Source organism: Eschscholzia californica, unplaced genomic scaffold, assembly GCF_041429995.1.
Source record: "Eschscholzia californica isolate CP2 unplaced genomic scaffold, dmEscCali1.0.p SCAF_3, whole genome shotgun sequence".
Taxonomy (NCBI): Eukaryota; Viridiplantae; Streptophyta; class Magnoliopsida; order Ranunculales; family Papaveraceae; genus Eschscholzia; species Eschscholzia californica.
The window spans coordinates 51820677-51835997 of record NW_028238420.1 but is presented as its reverse complement, the minus strand read 5'-3'; the positions used below and the strand labels follow the sequence as shown (position 1 = coordinate 51835997).

General features: G+C 36.0%; 1 protein-coding gene, 1 long non-coding RNA gene and 1 pseudogene across 5 annotated transcripts; 2 read left to right on the top strand and 1 right to left on the bottom strand.

Moving 5' to 3' along the window:
• Window positions 1-3802: 3802 nt before the first annotated feature.
• On the top strand, window positions 3803-6712 carry LOC147551630 (uncharacterized). 3 transcript variants are annotated; one of them, XR_015236987.1, is made up of 5 exons: window positions 3803-3977; window positions 5364-5589; window positions 5797-5932; window positions 6102-6154; window positions 6312-6712. It is a non-coding gene; the product is annotated as an uncharacterized LOC147551630 (long non-coding RNA). The 3 variants fall into 3 exon arrangements; XR_015236986.1 differs by having other exon boundaries at window positions 6098-6154; XR_015236985.1 differs by lacking the exons at window positions 5797-5932; window positions 6102-6154.
• Window positions 6713-7324: 612 nt separating this feature from the next.
• Window positions 7325-11956, top strand: LOC147551629 (L-ascorbate oxidase homolog). The gene is made up of 8 exons (XM_086666320.1): window positions 7325-8338; window positions 8435-8544; window positions 8672-8942; window positions 9633-9729; window positions 9853-10198; window positions 10798-11163; window positions 11247-11325; window positions 11529-11956. Exons 1-8 carry the CDS (start codon window positions 8195-8197, stop codon window positions 11730-11732), a joined length of 1617 nt encoding a protein of 538 aa, XP_086522446.1. The 5' UTR covers window positions 7325-8194; the 3' UTR covers window positions 11733-11956.
• A 162-nt stretch (window positions 11957-12118) lies between these two features.
• On the bottom strand, window positions 12119-15321 carry LOC147551628 (thylakoidal processing peptidase 1, chloroplastic-like; annotated as a pseudogene). Its single transcript, XR_015236984.1, has 6 exons — window positions 14546-15321; window positions 13534-13601; window positions 13377-13445; window positions 13179-13265; window positions 13000-13067; window positions 12119-12484 (listed from the first exon to the last, which is right to left on the bottom strand). The product of XR_015236984.1 is annotated as a thylakoidal processing peptidase 1, chloroplastic-like (transcript).

Here is a 15321-nt window from a genome sequence, read left to right as displayed (position 1 = left end):
CTGATGAGAGGGGTCGTGTGCAATAGTTAACTCAGTTTTGTGCTAGTAACACGTTGTAGCTGAAGTCAGGCAGGACCATTAGTTTTACTAATCGTACTGCCCTGACCTCCTTGAATTTGGACCGTTGACTTGTACCGAGTTAAACGGTTAAATCTAAGCAAGAAAAAGTAAGTGTCATTGGCCAACTACCAACATAAAATGTTATTGACACAAGCTAATAACACTTTGGCTAGGTAACTTTAGTGTGTACAAGAGGTTTCTGATTCTTGGCAAGACAACAAACAAAAGCACTTAGATCATGGGAAGTTTAAAGGCACAACCACCTTCCAAATAGTACGCACGATTAGGGCACAGGCAGGATTGTTTTTTTCAAACAACACAATATTTGTGCACATGCTCCATTTTGATGCCATGTCTCGTCGGTTGATGAACCCTGCCGACGACTGCCACGTCTGCTCTTATTCATATTTTATTTTCCTCTTAAACCAAAGTCGAATAGAGCTTGGACGGCATTGGTAAACACCAATACCATTAGGATGACTCAGACGACATCTTGAATGATGGATTGTTGCTTTTTAGGATAGTTGGCAGCATCAGCAAATTTCCCAGTCATCTCGCTTTGTAGGTGGGTTCGCCTCTCATCTCTTTGTAGATGGGATGTTTCTTTTCCTCTCTTTTCCTTCACAGTTCATTTCCCAGATGGGTTGTTTATTTTCTTCTCTCTGAATGGTTCTCTCTCTAAAACGTACTAGTAAGATGCCATTATGCTGCTAAGGTCCTATAGGTTGTCGTACCACATGTCATTGCCTCCCTGTTCATATGAAGAGGGCCAACTTGTTGGCCGAGTATTTTAATTATCTCCAAGAAATCACATGATAGGGATACCTAGACCGAAGTCTCATTCAAAACTTCTCCTTTTTCGTAAACGACATTTGGTTAGAGTAGTTACCAAATTCACGTTCTTTCTCTAGGTTTCGGATTTCAAACATAGATACCATATCACATTTTCAAAAAATGATGATGATAGTAATAATAACAATAATAATAATAAAAAGAAAATATTCTGTGGTTGAAAATCTCATTCACCATCTTTGACTATGAGGTCAAGTGCAAAAAACAAAGATAAAAACATTTTAGATTTGGGATAGGATCTTCTTGGTCATGGAAGATTTTGGCAAGGCCCATTTATGGGCCACATCTACCGTCACATGTTTTGACATTTTACTTCGAAAAAAATGATATAATATTAAATCGAAATTAACCCTAAAAAGGTAGGTTTTTAAAAAAAAAATTCACTTATGTTTTGGAGTCGTCTTCAGCTTACTATGGTCGAAGACCAATGATTTTAGCTAAAGTCCATTTTGTTGAATCTCCGATTTTTCCTAATGCAGATAACAAATGCATCACTAATGTATATTATTTAGTGGAAGCGTTGATATATTTTCATGCAACTAAGTTTCTATTGGGTAATAGTAGACTTGTTTCTGCGTATATCTACACCTTCATTAAATAATCACTAATTTCATTAAATAATACACATTAGTGATGCATTTTTATTAAGTTTGGAACTTATATTATATTCTTTTTATTGACCTATCACCCAAGCACCCCTTGTAAATTATCTAATGTGGTGAAAAAACTAAAATAACTTTGAGAATCAAAATAATTCAGGAATTTTTTTGAAAATGAAACACGATTCTCCTAAAACAGAAAAACCAGTTGTAGAATTACTAAGTTTCTCGATTTTCTTTAGTTAATTCTCAAGAGATTTGGAAAATCCTAAAATAAATATGTTCAATTATTTCAAAGAAATTTTATGTTCTCTAGTATATATGTAGGATGTTGAATGTACTTCCTAGCTTATGGAAACATTTTGATTTTTAAAATACATTTCAAACCGTAGTTCATTTTAGGTTCTCTTTCTATAACCTCAAATCAGTTTCAGTTAATATTATTATTGTTTGATATCTTGGCAAATCGTTTGAAAATCATTTGCAACACAATTGCAAATTCTTGCAAGAAATTTGCTAAGGCTTGTAAAATGTTTGCAAAGACTTGCAAACTCTTAAAGTGATTCAAACTACTTGCAAGCGCTTGCAAATTGCTTGCAACATGACTCCAACTGTTTGCAAAGAGTTCTAAAGGCTTTCAAACTGTCTGCAAAAGATCGCAAGTTGTGTACAAAGGCTCGCAAGTTGCTTGCGATCAATTTGCAAAAGATTGGAAACTGTTTGCAAAAGGATTGAAAGTTGTTTGCAAAAGTGATTAAAACTTTTTGAGAAGGCTTGCAAAATATTTGCAAAGGTTTTTGGACTGTTTGCAAGGGATTGCGCATTGTTTTGCAAAGGATTTCAATGATTTGCAGACATTTTAAATTTTTTTTGCAAATCGTAAAAGTATTGAAGTCGTTTAAGCCACGAAGTGCCGTGTCTTAAGGTGGTTTCCCTATCAGGATACATAAACTTACATTTTTCTGCCCTAGGCAAATTCCATTAAAACTAATAGGGAGGGTAACCCATGTCAAGATGAGACATCACCCATTCAGGATTTGGGCCATGGGAGTGGTTCCCCCAAGAAGGGGAAAGGGAAAGGAGTGTAATGAAAATCCAATATCATATATTAGAAAAACATAAATAGATTATACTCTCCTAATGTATAGTTCGTAAATATTGTCCTTTTCTCGAGTAATTATTTTTTTCTTTACAAGTAGGTATTATTGCAACATTCCCAGTAGTGTTCGGGTATTTTGTGATTAGTATATTGTTCAAATGGAAAAATAGATGGTAAAATTTGTCTTCCTATTTTTTATATAAATTAATTAGGAAAACGATTGTATCAATTGCTTTTGGTAGACCTTTAGAAAAAGTAGAAAGAAAAGACTTGGATCATAAGGATCCTTACTCTAGGGTTAATTGGCGAATGCACCCCCACCCTCCACCCCACACACATTACTTGACAAATTAGCTTAGTTGGTCTCCAATTTTTTCCAGCATTCCCAATTGACCTTTTTTGGTTAGGGTTCCTTCTCAATTAAATTGCTTTTCCCTTTCATATTTTACTCTTCTATGTAGGGGTGAGTATCGGGCGGGTTCGGTCGGGCTCAGATTTTTTGTGCGCGAATTCGAGCCGATCGGGTTCTATAATGTTGTGTTCGTCGGACTATCGAGCGAATCAGGCCGGGCACATGCATTATTATTTTGTATCTCAATTGACGCACATCATCATTTTATATATTAAAAAGAACACGAGAGTAAATCTAAAGTAAATGGTGAATTTTTTGAGTGTTGCATTGAACAGTATTTTTAATTGAAGATCTCAATAAATGCCACTTATGAAAGAGAATCTCAATTCACACTTGACACATTGGATTAATTGAATTTTTGTTGAGTGTTGCATTGGAGATGCTCCAAGTGGAGAGAACAACAATTGAATCTAACAAATAAAATTGAAGGAGAAAATGGAACAACTAATTTAATGTTGAAACTTGTGGTAACAGAGAAGGTGGTAACCTGAGAGAGCTCCAGAAATTTGGGGTTCAATTAAAGAAGTTAGTCATGTTATAGAGGCAATTTGAAAGGCAAGCTTTTCAGAAAAAAAATAATTTTCTCACTTTTCATAATCTATATTATAAGGGAGGAGGGTATCTTTTGCCCTCCTCCCAACGGTCAAGATTTAACCTTAGGAGTATATAAAAGACGGCTCAGATGAATTCTCTTTAAATCTAATGGATGAGATCTGAATTTCTTTAATTCAAGGATTTAGATTAAGAGATAATGGTAAAAGAAGAATCTTTAAAAGATGCTTTTTTTTACCCACCCCCTCCCCCCAAACATTCCTTCCGGCCAAAACGCCAAAACACTTTCTTCAAGCTCTCTGTCCTGCTCCCTCTCATCTTCACGAATGTCATGGCACCCTCTCATCTTCATCGCAGAGAAATTGTCGATCTCGAACTCTCCCCTCTCTCATCTTCCCAGCAGGTATATCTTCTTCTCTCTCTCTCTATATTTCACAGATTTTATCTAGGGTTTTCATTTAGTTTGAGTAACTGTAAGTAGTGGTAGTTGGGGTGAAATCCTTTAGTTTTAACTATTTCACCGAACCGAGCTCTCAGTAACTCCATATACTTAATGAGGACTCTTTGATTTAGAATAAGAGAAAACCTTCTTAAAAATTGAAAACCCTAGCCCCCAAATTAAATTCCTAAACCCCCAATACATAGCAAGCTCTACTAGGATTTTAATGGAACCTTGAAAACTAGGGTTCTTCCTTTGAAATCCTAAATTTCATACATTTAGGTTAATTTCGTGTAAGCAATTTGATAATGGAGTTGGTAGATTCTTCAATTGATGAAGAAGAATTTGAGATTTAGGAATAAGCTCTTTAACTTTGTTTTGTCTATCATCCTTCCCCCTCTTGGTGTCTTCCTCAAATTCGGTTGCAAGGTTTGTGTACGCTTCTCTCTTCTTTAACTACTTTTTTTTCTTTTTTACTTTTGAATTCTGTAACAAGTTAACTTAAAGGAGCAAACGGGTATAGTCTGCACGGCTATAAGCTTAATTTTAGACCGACAATCAGGCGGAGACATATTACGTATAGGTTAACCATAAATTTTGGGCTCTATATTCAGAAGTTAAACTCATTCGAGCAAAGACTACAAGTAGTAGCTTCTCTGCATGGGTATAACCATAGTAACAACCGACTCACATAGCTATTCATATGAACCATCAAGCTCACCTACAAGGCAGTTCAACATGTAGCTTGGCCCAGTCCGAAAAATGTGATACTTAGCCAGATATTTTAAATGCTTTCAATTGCGTACTAAATGGCAACCAAATGAAACAAAGGGCGACATTTCAAGCCGGTTTAGCAGATAGCTGGACCCAGTCCCAACAAAGTTATACTTAGTTGATGACAGAAATTTTGCTGAAATTTGGTCGGTAACCATGTTTGTATCCAATTCAAGGTTTTAGCTTTTTCAAACAATATTTCGCTGAAATTTTTTGTGTCTACACTTTGTTTTTTTTTTTTTTTTTAAATTTCGACTATCTCATTCACACTATTTCTCAGGTAAGTTTGTCTGATTTTTTAAGCTTAAATTGGTTATTATGACTCTTTACATTTTGCTGAAATATTTTGCCTTATATAGACCATATAGATTTTGCCAATACGCTCCCAGTATTAAGCAACTCAATCAATTTGCTAATCATTTTCTCCTTCTTTTTCTACATTACGTAAATTTTTGGCGGTACCACATTTGTATTAACAATTTAGTCTAATGGTTAGTTTCACAAACTAATCTTTAACGTTGTCAATTCTCTCTCTCTATAATTAGCTAATTTTTTTTTGCATTTTTCTTTTTACAGTTTTGGTGAACTTTTATGTGTTAGGCGATCTCTCTCGCAGAACCGGTAGCTGTCGGACCCTCTTACACACACATACATAACCTCTTTCGCTCTCTCGATATAATGGTTCCCTCATCTTTTTCTCTTTCTCGAGTAGAGTTTTCCTCTCTCTCTCTCAACAGTAGTCAGCTTCAACTCAAAGGGTTTCAACTTTTGCACAGGATCAACTCAAGGATAGCATTACCAGGTACTTCAATGGAATCTGTTATGATATCCATTTGTGTTAGCTTCTGTTTTTTGTGTTTGGTAATTGTCATAATACTTGATCCAAACTCAAAAGGCAAAAAACCTAATAGCTGAATAAACATAAATACCTTCGCATATCACCTGGCTTAATAAGGCCACTATTAACTCTGAGACATGGAACTAAAGCAATTGTTTTTATCATTTTTAGAGCGTCGACAATGGTTATGGTTGGCCCTATTTGAAGTTTTGAGTTATTCGACGATGATCAGGAAGAATTGGATGACTATGATACTTCACATTTTGTTATCATAGTGGATATGATTGCAATATATTTTTTGTTGTGGGTAATTGTTCTAACTGGTAGTGTTAGGATTTTTCGTGATGATGGTTTCACATTGTTTGTGTATGATGTTACATGTTACTAATATCGCTAGCACATGTTATTCAGGTACAATAAATGCGATATTTGAATGAGATCCTGATATTTTTTCCCTCTTTGTAACTGTTAGTCAGGTGTCGAGATTTGGTTAATGAAGTTTGGTCGACGAAACTTGGTATTCATAATGGTTGAAGTAGCTAATTCTTAATCTTTTTTCCTTACTTCTTATTAGATAGATTCACATTCACTCAATGCGAATCGAGATTACATTCTTATTGTTTTAATTCTCTCTTTATATATTTAAACTCTAAGCTTACTGAACTCATTTTTGCGTTTGTGATTAGGTTCTCTTACTCATCAGCTCAACTTAGGGTCTGTTCGAGTAATTACTGGATGGATTTATTAAAGAAAGAACCTCCTGCAAAAGCACTCATTGGGGTTCAAAATCCGTCAGAGCGAAGTTCAACAATTCAATATCTTCACAAGTACATATACAAGGGTGAGGATTTGTCACAAGAACCTCTTCCAGAAGATCGTACGGTTGTGGTTGTGGAAGCGACAAACGAGATTCAAAAGAGTTCTGTATTTTGATTTTTAATGTTTATATGTTTGAACTTATTAGTTTAAAACTATTTCCAAGTTGTAGCTTTCATTTTGAATTGGAATATGTGAATTTAATTGTTGCATTGACTCTAACCATTAATAAAAAAAAATTAGACTTAATAGAATATGACTCTTTCTTGCCTATTTTTATTGTCAATTCACACTGTCAATGTGAAAGAGAAAAATGCACATCCTCGCGTAACGTTTGTTATTGTCAATTTACACTATCAATTTGGAAGACAAAACTGTACATCCTCGCGTAACGTCTGGAGATACTGTTCGTGCCCTACGGGCACGGGTTACACCCTCGTATATAGATGTGCCTTGGGGAAAATTTCTTTTTTTCAGGTATGGCAATTTGGATGGAATTTTTTTTTCTCCCTCCTCGGCCTCCTCAATACTTCTTCTTTTCATGCGGACAAGGATCTAAGAGAGAGAGAGTAGTGGTAATGATGGTGGGGGGAGATGAAAAAGAAAATAAAATTCTTGTCTTTGGAAGGCCGCTAACAACAGTTCTTACCACCTTGAAGAGAAGAAGTGGTGCTGGAGGAAAAAGTTAGACTTTGCTATTCTACAATCTTTGTTCTCTAAATTTTTTTTATTTTTCTCATAGGTTCCCTAATTTATTGTAGACATAAACGTCTGGAGATTCTGCCTCCTACTAAAATAAATCATAACAAAATAAAGTTACACATAAAAGTATTAAAGAAAAAAATGTTTTCTTTTACATAAAAAAGAAAAAAAATGTTCAAAAGAAAAGAACAAAAAAGAAGAGTAGTTGAGCCCATTCGGTTCCTATATTAATGATCTTTTTCCTGTCGTATCTGCAATTCTATCATCTCTCATCAATTAGCTGTCTCTTGGTTAGAATTCATTTCATTCATTCATATAAACGCGTCTTCTCCACCGAATATCACATAACAGACCAAAAAAACCCTAATTTTATTGATCCCATGTACCTGTATGTGACCTACTAATGATGGCCCCACTTCTACAATAACTATAATTTCATACTAGCCGTAGATTTAAAGTACTTTTAGTATTATGACTTTAAAGATGAAACCGCGTTTGCTTTACCCGCAAACTCTCTCTCTAAAATCATAACTAATTATGAATTGGCAGGGAATTAACGTGGGTTTATAAACAACGATATCTAATTGGCCTTATTTGAAGTTAATTTTACCCACGTTAGATTCCAGTGAACAAATTGAATTAGAAGGACAATATTCTAACCGCTGGATCTAAGCTTCTCAAATCTAATGGCCTTAAATTATCCTAATTAATGATGATTTAAAGTGACTGTTAATTAAAGATTACGCAACTAATTAACTAAATCATTTCTATTTTCCCGCGTTACCTGTATATAAGGATAAAGATGATCACTACTCTGATCCACTTCACTCTATAACTTTATAAACTTTAGCAACAAAGATTTATCAAATTTCAAGTTAGGGTTTTGGTTGAATTCCCATTTATATCAATTATTTGGATTTGGGTTGGTTCTTATTTCTGTTTTTGTTTGATCAATTCATCAAAAATTGATTCTTTTTTTAGGAATCATTTGTTCTATTATTGATCTGAGTTGAAATCCCAAATTTTGAGGGAAATTTTGGGGAGGAAGAAGATGAAAGATTCAATCATATTAGGTTTGATTTGTGGGGTTTTGGTTTGTTTGAGTGTTAATCTAGTGAAAGCTGAAGATCCTTATATATTCTTTACATGGACTGTAACTTATGGAACAATATCTCCTCTTGGTGTTCCTCAACAGGTTCTTTCTCTCTCTAAAACTCTCTTTCTCTCTCTCTCTCTCTCTCTCTAGTTTTGAATATATGAGTATTGATTTTGAGCTTCTTGTTGTTTGAAGGGTATTCTCATCAATGGACAATTTCCTGGTCCTAAACTTGATGTTGTGACCAATGACAACATTATACTTAATGTCATTAACAAGCTTGATCAGCCTTTCCTCTTAACTTGGTTAGTCTCTCTCTCTCTCTCTAGATTTCAATCAAATCCCTTCACAATAGTTAGTTAATCATGTATAATGAAAAGGGTCTTGATCATATCTATGAAATTAAAAACTTAAATATGTTGTTTAAAATAGGAATGGGATTAAGCAAAGGAAGAATTCATGGCAAGATGGAGTATTGGGTACAAATTGTCCAATTCCTCCAAACTCAAACTACACATATAAGTTCCAACCCAAAGATCAAATTGGAACTTTCACATATTTCCCCTCAACACAAATGCATAAAGCTGCAGGTGGTTTCGGAGCTATTAACGTCCACTCGAGACCACGGATTCCTATCCCATATCCTATTCCTACTGCAGAATTCACCTTACTTATCGGCGATTGGTATAAGACTAACCATAAGGTAATTAGCCTTCAGAATCTAACAACTTTTGCCTACAAAGTGTTTGTACGTACAGTTATAAGTAGCATATATATTATTGCTTGAGATCGTCTTGGACGAGGGTTCTAGAGTCGTGGTAGTTCAACTGGGTAAACCATATCCTAAAGGAACTTTAAGCCTCTGTGCTGTTTCTGTATAGGTGCGACAGGTCCAATGTACAGAAGTGACTCTGTCCGATTTTAGTCTTTTTTTATTGGGTTGCCGAAGTTACTCAGAGTGCCTATTTATGGACAGGGTCCTATCGTTATTCAAAGTATTCATGTCTTATTGCTTTTCGAGCACCTTTCGTGTTACAAACTAGTTCTCACTACTTTGTAACCCCATGGGTTGCTGCAGTCCAGATAGTTTTATTTTCATTTGTTATTCTTTTTCTTCGGATTTTTTAATAAAATATTGCCTTCGAGCACCTTTCGTGTTACAAACTAGTTCTCACTACTTTGTAACCCCAAGAGTGCCTATTTATGGACAGGGTCCTATCGTTATTCAAAGTATTCATGTCTTATTGCTTTTCGAGCACCTTTCGTGTTACAAACTAGTTCTCACTACTTTGTAACCCCAAGGGTTGCTGCAGTCCAGATAGTTTTATTTTCATTTGTTATTCTTTTTCTTCGGATTTTTTAATAAAATATTGCCTTCTTCCGTTATTCACAGGTTTTACAAGGATTACTGGACTCCGGGAAATCTCTTCCCCTCCCGGACGGTCTTCTAATTAATGGTCAAGCAGGATCTACCTTCAATGGCGACCAAGGTAACTCCACCAACTCTAGTCTTAACTATTCAGACTTTCTTAGTGAAAAATCTGAGTATCCTTCGTTGTTATGTGGTATTTGTTCTTTTGGTAAATGAGTTGGAATCAATCATTTTGTTTCAGGAAAAACCTACATGTTCAGGGTCTCAAATATTGGATTGAAAACCTCGATCAATTTCAGGATTCAAGGTCATAAGATGAAGCTAGTTGAATGTGAAGGATCTCATACCGTGCAAACTGTTTATGAATCTCTTGACATACATGTTGGCCAGTCTCTTTCTGTTCTTGTTACCTTTGACCAGCCACCCAAAGATTACTTCATCGTTGCTTCTACACGTTTCACAAATGCCGTTCTTACCCGAACTGCAGTTTTACACTATACTAATTCAAAAGCCGTCGCTTCTGGGCCTTTACCTAGTGCTCCCCCGAACCAAGTACAATGGTCCATGGATCAAGCAAGAACCTTCAGGTAGTTCTTCATTTTCCATGTCCACATATTTCACTTACTTTTCTTGTCATTTGTTCAAGTGTTCGATAGTTAACTTGCTAAAGCTCTAATACTAAGTTACTAGTTTGTGTGACGGTAGTCGGGACGTGGTTGAGAATTGTATTTCTTGACCTAAATTATTGCTCGGTGGTAAACATGGGTTATCACTTCCTCTCTTGTTATTTTTGTCCTTACGTAAAGTAGTTGGATTGTTGTTACATTTATGTAATGTTTTCAGTGCAAAATGACATTTTCTCTTAAAAAATCATCAACTAGAATAACGATAATAGGTATTTTGGCTTTTACTTAGAAAAAAAAAACTTCTTGAAGTCCTCATTTGGAAGGACTTGAGAACTTCGACAATCTCGGTTTTTGGCCCTTCAAAGTGATTTTTGGCTCTGTTGGACTTCCTATAAAAAATGATTCGAAATAATGCTTTTTGAATCAGTTCCAACCAGCACTTGATGGAAGCCGTTGGAGATAGCCTTGCTTAGATTGTTTTGTTCATTTTCGATGCATAATGGTCCTTGATGCTTAGATTTTACTACTACTATTCTCATTTTTTTTCCCGTTGACCTCAGATGGAACTTGACAGCAAATGCAGCAAGACCGAACCCACAAGGCTCATTCCACTACGGAAGTATAACAACCTCAAGAACGATTATCTTGGAAAACTCGTCGCCTCTGATAAATGGAAAGTTACGTTATGCTGTTAATAGAGTTTCATATGTAAACACTGACACCCCATTGAAGCTTGCCGATTATTTCAATATCCCCGGAGTCTTCACCACAAATACCCTTCAAAGCCAACCTAGTGACAATGCTGCATCCATTGCTACTTCTGTCATGCCATCTTCCCTCCATGAATTTATTGAAATTGTTTTCCAAAACAATGAAAACGAAATTCAGTCTTGGCATCTTGATGGATATGATTTCTGGGCTACTGGGTATGTAGAACTTTTCAAATTATTCTGGTATAAGATTAAAACAAACAGGCTAGGAAACTGATATTGATTTTTTGATGGTGTAGGTATGGTAGTGGTAAATGGACTCCAGCTTCAAGGAAAAGCTATAATCTAGTTGATACTCTCACTAGACACACTGTTCAGGTAACTAAGAGTACATCTCTCATATGAAGTGTTATAGAGGTTTGGTATTCGATTTACAAATGAGACTATGAGAGATATGAGTCTCGTCTGGATGTCTAAGGTGCTTGAGAGCACGGGGCGTAGTTATCTTAGACTTGAATGCTGCAGTATATGGAAGTTTCGTTCTAATAGTATCTTTTTTTTTCGTATGTCACAAAATGTAGGTGTTCCCGAATTCTTGGTCGTCTATATTGGTGTCTTTGGATAATCAAGGTATGTGGAATATGAGATCGGCGAATTGGGAAAGACAATACCTAGGTCAACAGTTTTATCTCAGGATCTGGACTAATACACAGAACCTAGCGAACGAATATGACATTCCTTCAAATGCTCTGCGTTGTGGCAAGGCAATCGGACGACATAATTAGTGTTCTCTCTGTATCTCGCTATTGATTTCTACTCACAAGGGTGTCACCGCAGGATAATTATAAGATCGATAGAATTGTTTCAGAGGCTGGCTAGCCTAAATTGGAGAAACATATGTTATTATTTTCAGAATTTGGAGTAACCATGTTTTTGTAGCTAAAGTTCGAGAAATTTAAATTTGTTCCTTGTTTCATTAATCTATTATACTCTGTATTGGTTTGCTCAATGTTTGAGTTCGTATTTCCTTGAAATTATTTGATTTGCCGATCAGATGATTTGGAATCAGACTGATAAGTCTTGAGCAACCTTCCCATATTTCATTTTAGGCTTCACACCATGAAAACTTCAACGAAATTTTCGTAGTAAAAAAATATCAGAAGCAGAAATATGATTGGTTGCAGACCAAAGCAACCAAAAATCCAAGAATTTTTATTACATTGGAGACTACTGGGAACCCATTCATGATCTATAAATTTTGGGATTCTCATAGTGATGAACTTAAATACATTATAGAACAGAATTTACAACAAATAGGACACAAAAGGAAAGAAGGAACAAGTCTAAATTTTCTATTTTCATTCTTTATAAACTTGGAATCACTTGAACTCCCAGAAACAGAGTTGGTGAAGGGGGTCAAGAAACTGTGTTGATGTTTTCGCGTGCCGCTGCTTCATATACAATATTTGAAATTCTAGCAGGCGGCCAGTAACGAAGGACTGATCTGCCTAGAATATTTTTGGTAGGTAGTGGACCCCTGAAAATAAATATGTTCTTGAGTCAGTTAACATTATTGCGAAGTGAATGCCCTAATAGTACTAGTAGAACCCAGTCGACCATAGACCTAAGTAGTTGGGCGTCAATCTCGGGAGTCAGACGCCCGAACACTCAAACACGAGCATAGATCTAGTTGGAATTCAGACTGGGGAGTCACTTACCTCAACACTTGGACCGGACCACTGATGTAGTTGAGCTTCAGTCAGACTGTCACTCAACCTAACACTCAGATAGGACCATAGACCTGAGTAATTGGGCTTCAGACTCTAGAGCCACTCAACCAAACACACGAGCTGACACAGTCTACCCGTTGAGTTACTAACACATGCCACTAGCAACTACATAGCCGTTGAAGTTCTCTCAGTCGATAAAGAATATAGTGATGTGGCCAATTTTGTCGAAAAACAGACATTGGTTTTAACTGGAACTTATAATCCTCATGATAAACTTAAACTTCGAAGTCATTCATACTTAATAGAAGGTTAAATAGTGTACCAGTTATGGGAGTCAAAGCTGTTATTCCTGTTGTCACCCAACACGAACACATATCCTTCAGGTACAAGCTGCACAAAAATCAGGAAGCCAGCAACAGTTAGTACAAATAAACACGATTCACACATACCAGAACCAAAAATCGCTGAGGGAACTAATATAAACGACAGAAAGAGTAATACCATTTGATCCATTTCATAAGTATGTGGCTCTAAAATGAAATCCTCATCTTGAACGGCTCCATTTACTAAAAGCCTTCCATTGTGAACCTATTACAAAAAAACAAGTGAGATATAGTAAGCTCACGGTAAGACGTTACCAAAAACAAGGTAACAACCAAGAATTAAAGTGGTACTTAGAAGTTCGAAGCAAGCCCTTACTTCAACAGAGTCTCCTTCCAAAGCTACAATTCTCTTGATGAATACATCACAAGAAGTGAAACCCTTTTCCTGCGGAAAGTAAAAACGGTTATATAACTAACAATATTATCAGATCACGTGAACAAAAATTGCTTCCTTTAAAGCTTCGTATATTTACCTGCAGGATCGGAGGGGCCTTAAAATCACTATATCAGCAATTTCTGGCTTTCTGAAGATATATGAAACCTGTAAGTAAATTGAGTCAGAACTAAAATATTAGCTTCAAATATATGAAACTTAAATCTCTCCAATGTTGTTGAATAGACATAAGTTGCAAAATGAAAATGTAGGAAGATCTAGGAAGTCTCTATTAGCAACATTATATCAAGTCACTAAAATTACCTAGAAGTCTGTACATTAGTTACACTTTTATATCTTAATTAAAACTATCCAAAAGAAAAAGTCACAAAATTAAAAGCATAAACCCAAAAATAATTAGTAATGTCCTTTACGGGTGTAGTCTTGGGCCTCTCTTATTCCGAAAGCTAGCTCAAAATGTGAGGCTTTCCCCTCAAACTTATAAACTAAAACTCCAAAGTTCTTTCCCTTCACACGTTAGGACCTAGAGTTAGAAGACTATCTCCCCCCTCTACAACGGGATGTGGAAGACGTTGGTAACTAGAACTCTGACACCATTTGTGGGTGTGGTCTTGGGCATTACTTACCCTAAGTGGTGTTGGGCCTCATTCGCGCGAAAAGCTAGCTCAAAAGGTGAGACTTTACCTCACACTTATAAACTAAGGACACCACCCCATCCCACGACCAATGTGGGACTAACACAAACATCCTTTTACTCTCACACCACGTGTGGGGTTCTTTGAGCGTGTTTTTTTTTTTCTTTCGGGTGACATGGAGCACGTGTGGCTTTTCTGCAAGCCTATCACGTGTGGGCCTAGCTCTGATAACATGTTAAGTTTGTGGTCATCCAACACAAAACCAATTGGATATGAGTGGAGAGGACCTAGACCTTATATTCTTGGTTGCTAGATACACATTCTCCCATGTGGGACTGTTCTCGCAACTTCATTGTTGAAACATAAGAAAAACTCGTATATGGCGGTGAAGATCCTACGAAATAACCACATTATGAAGATTCCAAGAAACAATTATTAGAGTGACAATTTTGTTACCTTCTCTGCTAAAATTCTGTCCCCAATATCAAGTGTTGGATACATAGAAAGTGATGGAATTGATCTAGGCTCAGCCAAGCAAGAACGAAACAATAAGTTAACTGTCAAAGCTGTAAAAGCAGTCTTAGCTTCTTCTTCCCAAAAACTTGTTAATCTTGAAAACCATCTATTTTTCACCACTAACTTCTCATCAAATTTTTTCGAAATTCTCATGGAAGAATCCATATCTTTATTAGTATCAGAAGGAATTGTAGTTAATGTACCACCTTTATCAACATCATTACTAATACAATTCTGACCTAATTCATTAGATGGAAACCATTTTTTTGTTTGGAAAAATTCTATTAAGGAAGATGAAGAAGAAACCCCCATGGCTGAGGCAGAACCAGATGATTTCATCATTCTAACAAGAACACGAGACTGCAAATCTAATGAACCAATATCCATTGAAGTCGCAGGTGTGTTTGATAGACTTCTAGCTTTGAATTTAACATTATCAGAAGAATTTTGATTGGGTAACAGAGCTCGAGTTTTTCCAAGTAATTCCTGAAAAAACCGGCAACTTCCACTCTTACTTCCGGCGGAAGAAGCAAGGTAGCCGGAGTAAGGGATTGTCATTCGAATAGCCATAACTACTAATTTGAATAACCTAAGAAAGATTAAATGCAGAGTGTTTATTTTGATTGAAGATTTAAAGAACAGAAACCCTAAAATCACAGCAAAGAATACATTTTCACGACTCAAAGAAGTGAATTGGAGAAATAAATTATGAATTG

Bases quoted from the DNA above. Each gene is read 5' to 3' on its own strand.
- LOC147551629 (XM_086666320.1), top strand. From the start codon at position 8,195: ATGAAAGATTCAATCATATTAGGTTTGATTTGTGGGGTTTTGGTTTGT. The intron at 8,545-8,671 runs GTTAGTCTCTCT...TGTTTAAAATAG, and splicing joins CAGCCTTTCCTCTTAACTTG to GAATGGGATTAAGCAAAGGA. The intron at 10,199-10,797 runs GTAGTTCTTCAT...CGTTGACCTCAG, and splicing joins GATCAAGCAAGAACCTTCAG to ATGGAACTTGACAGCAAATG.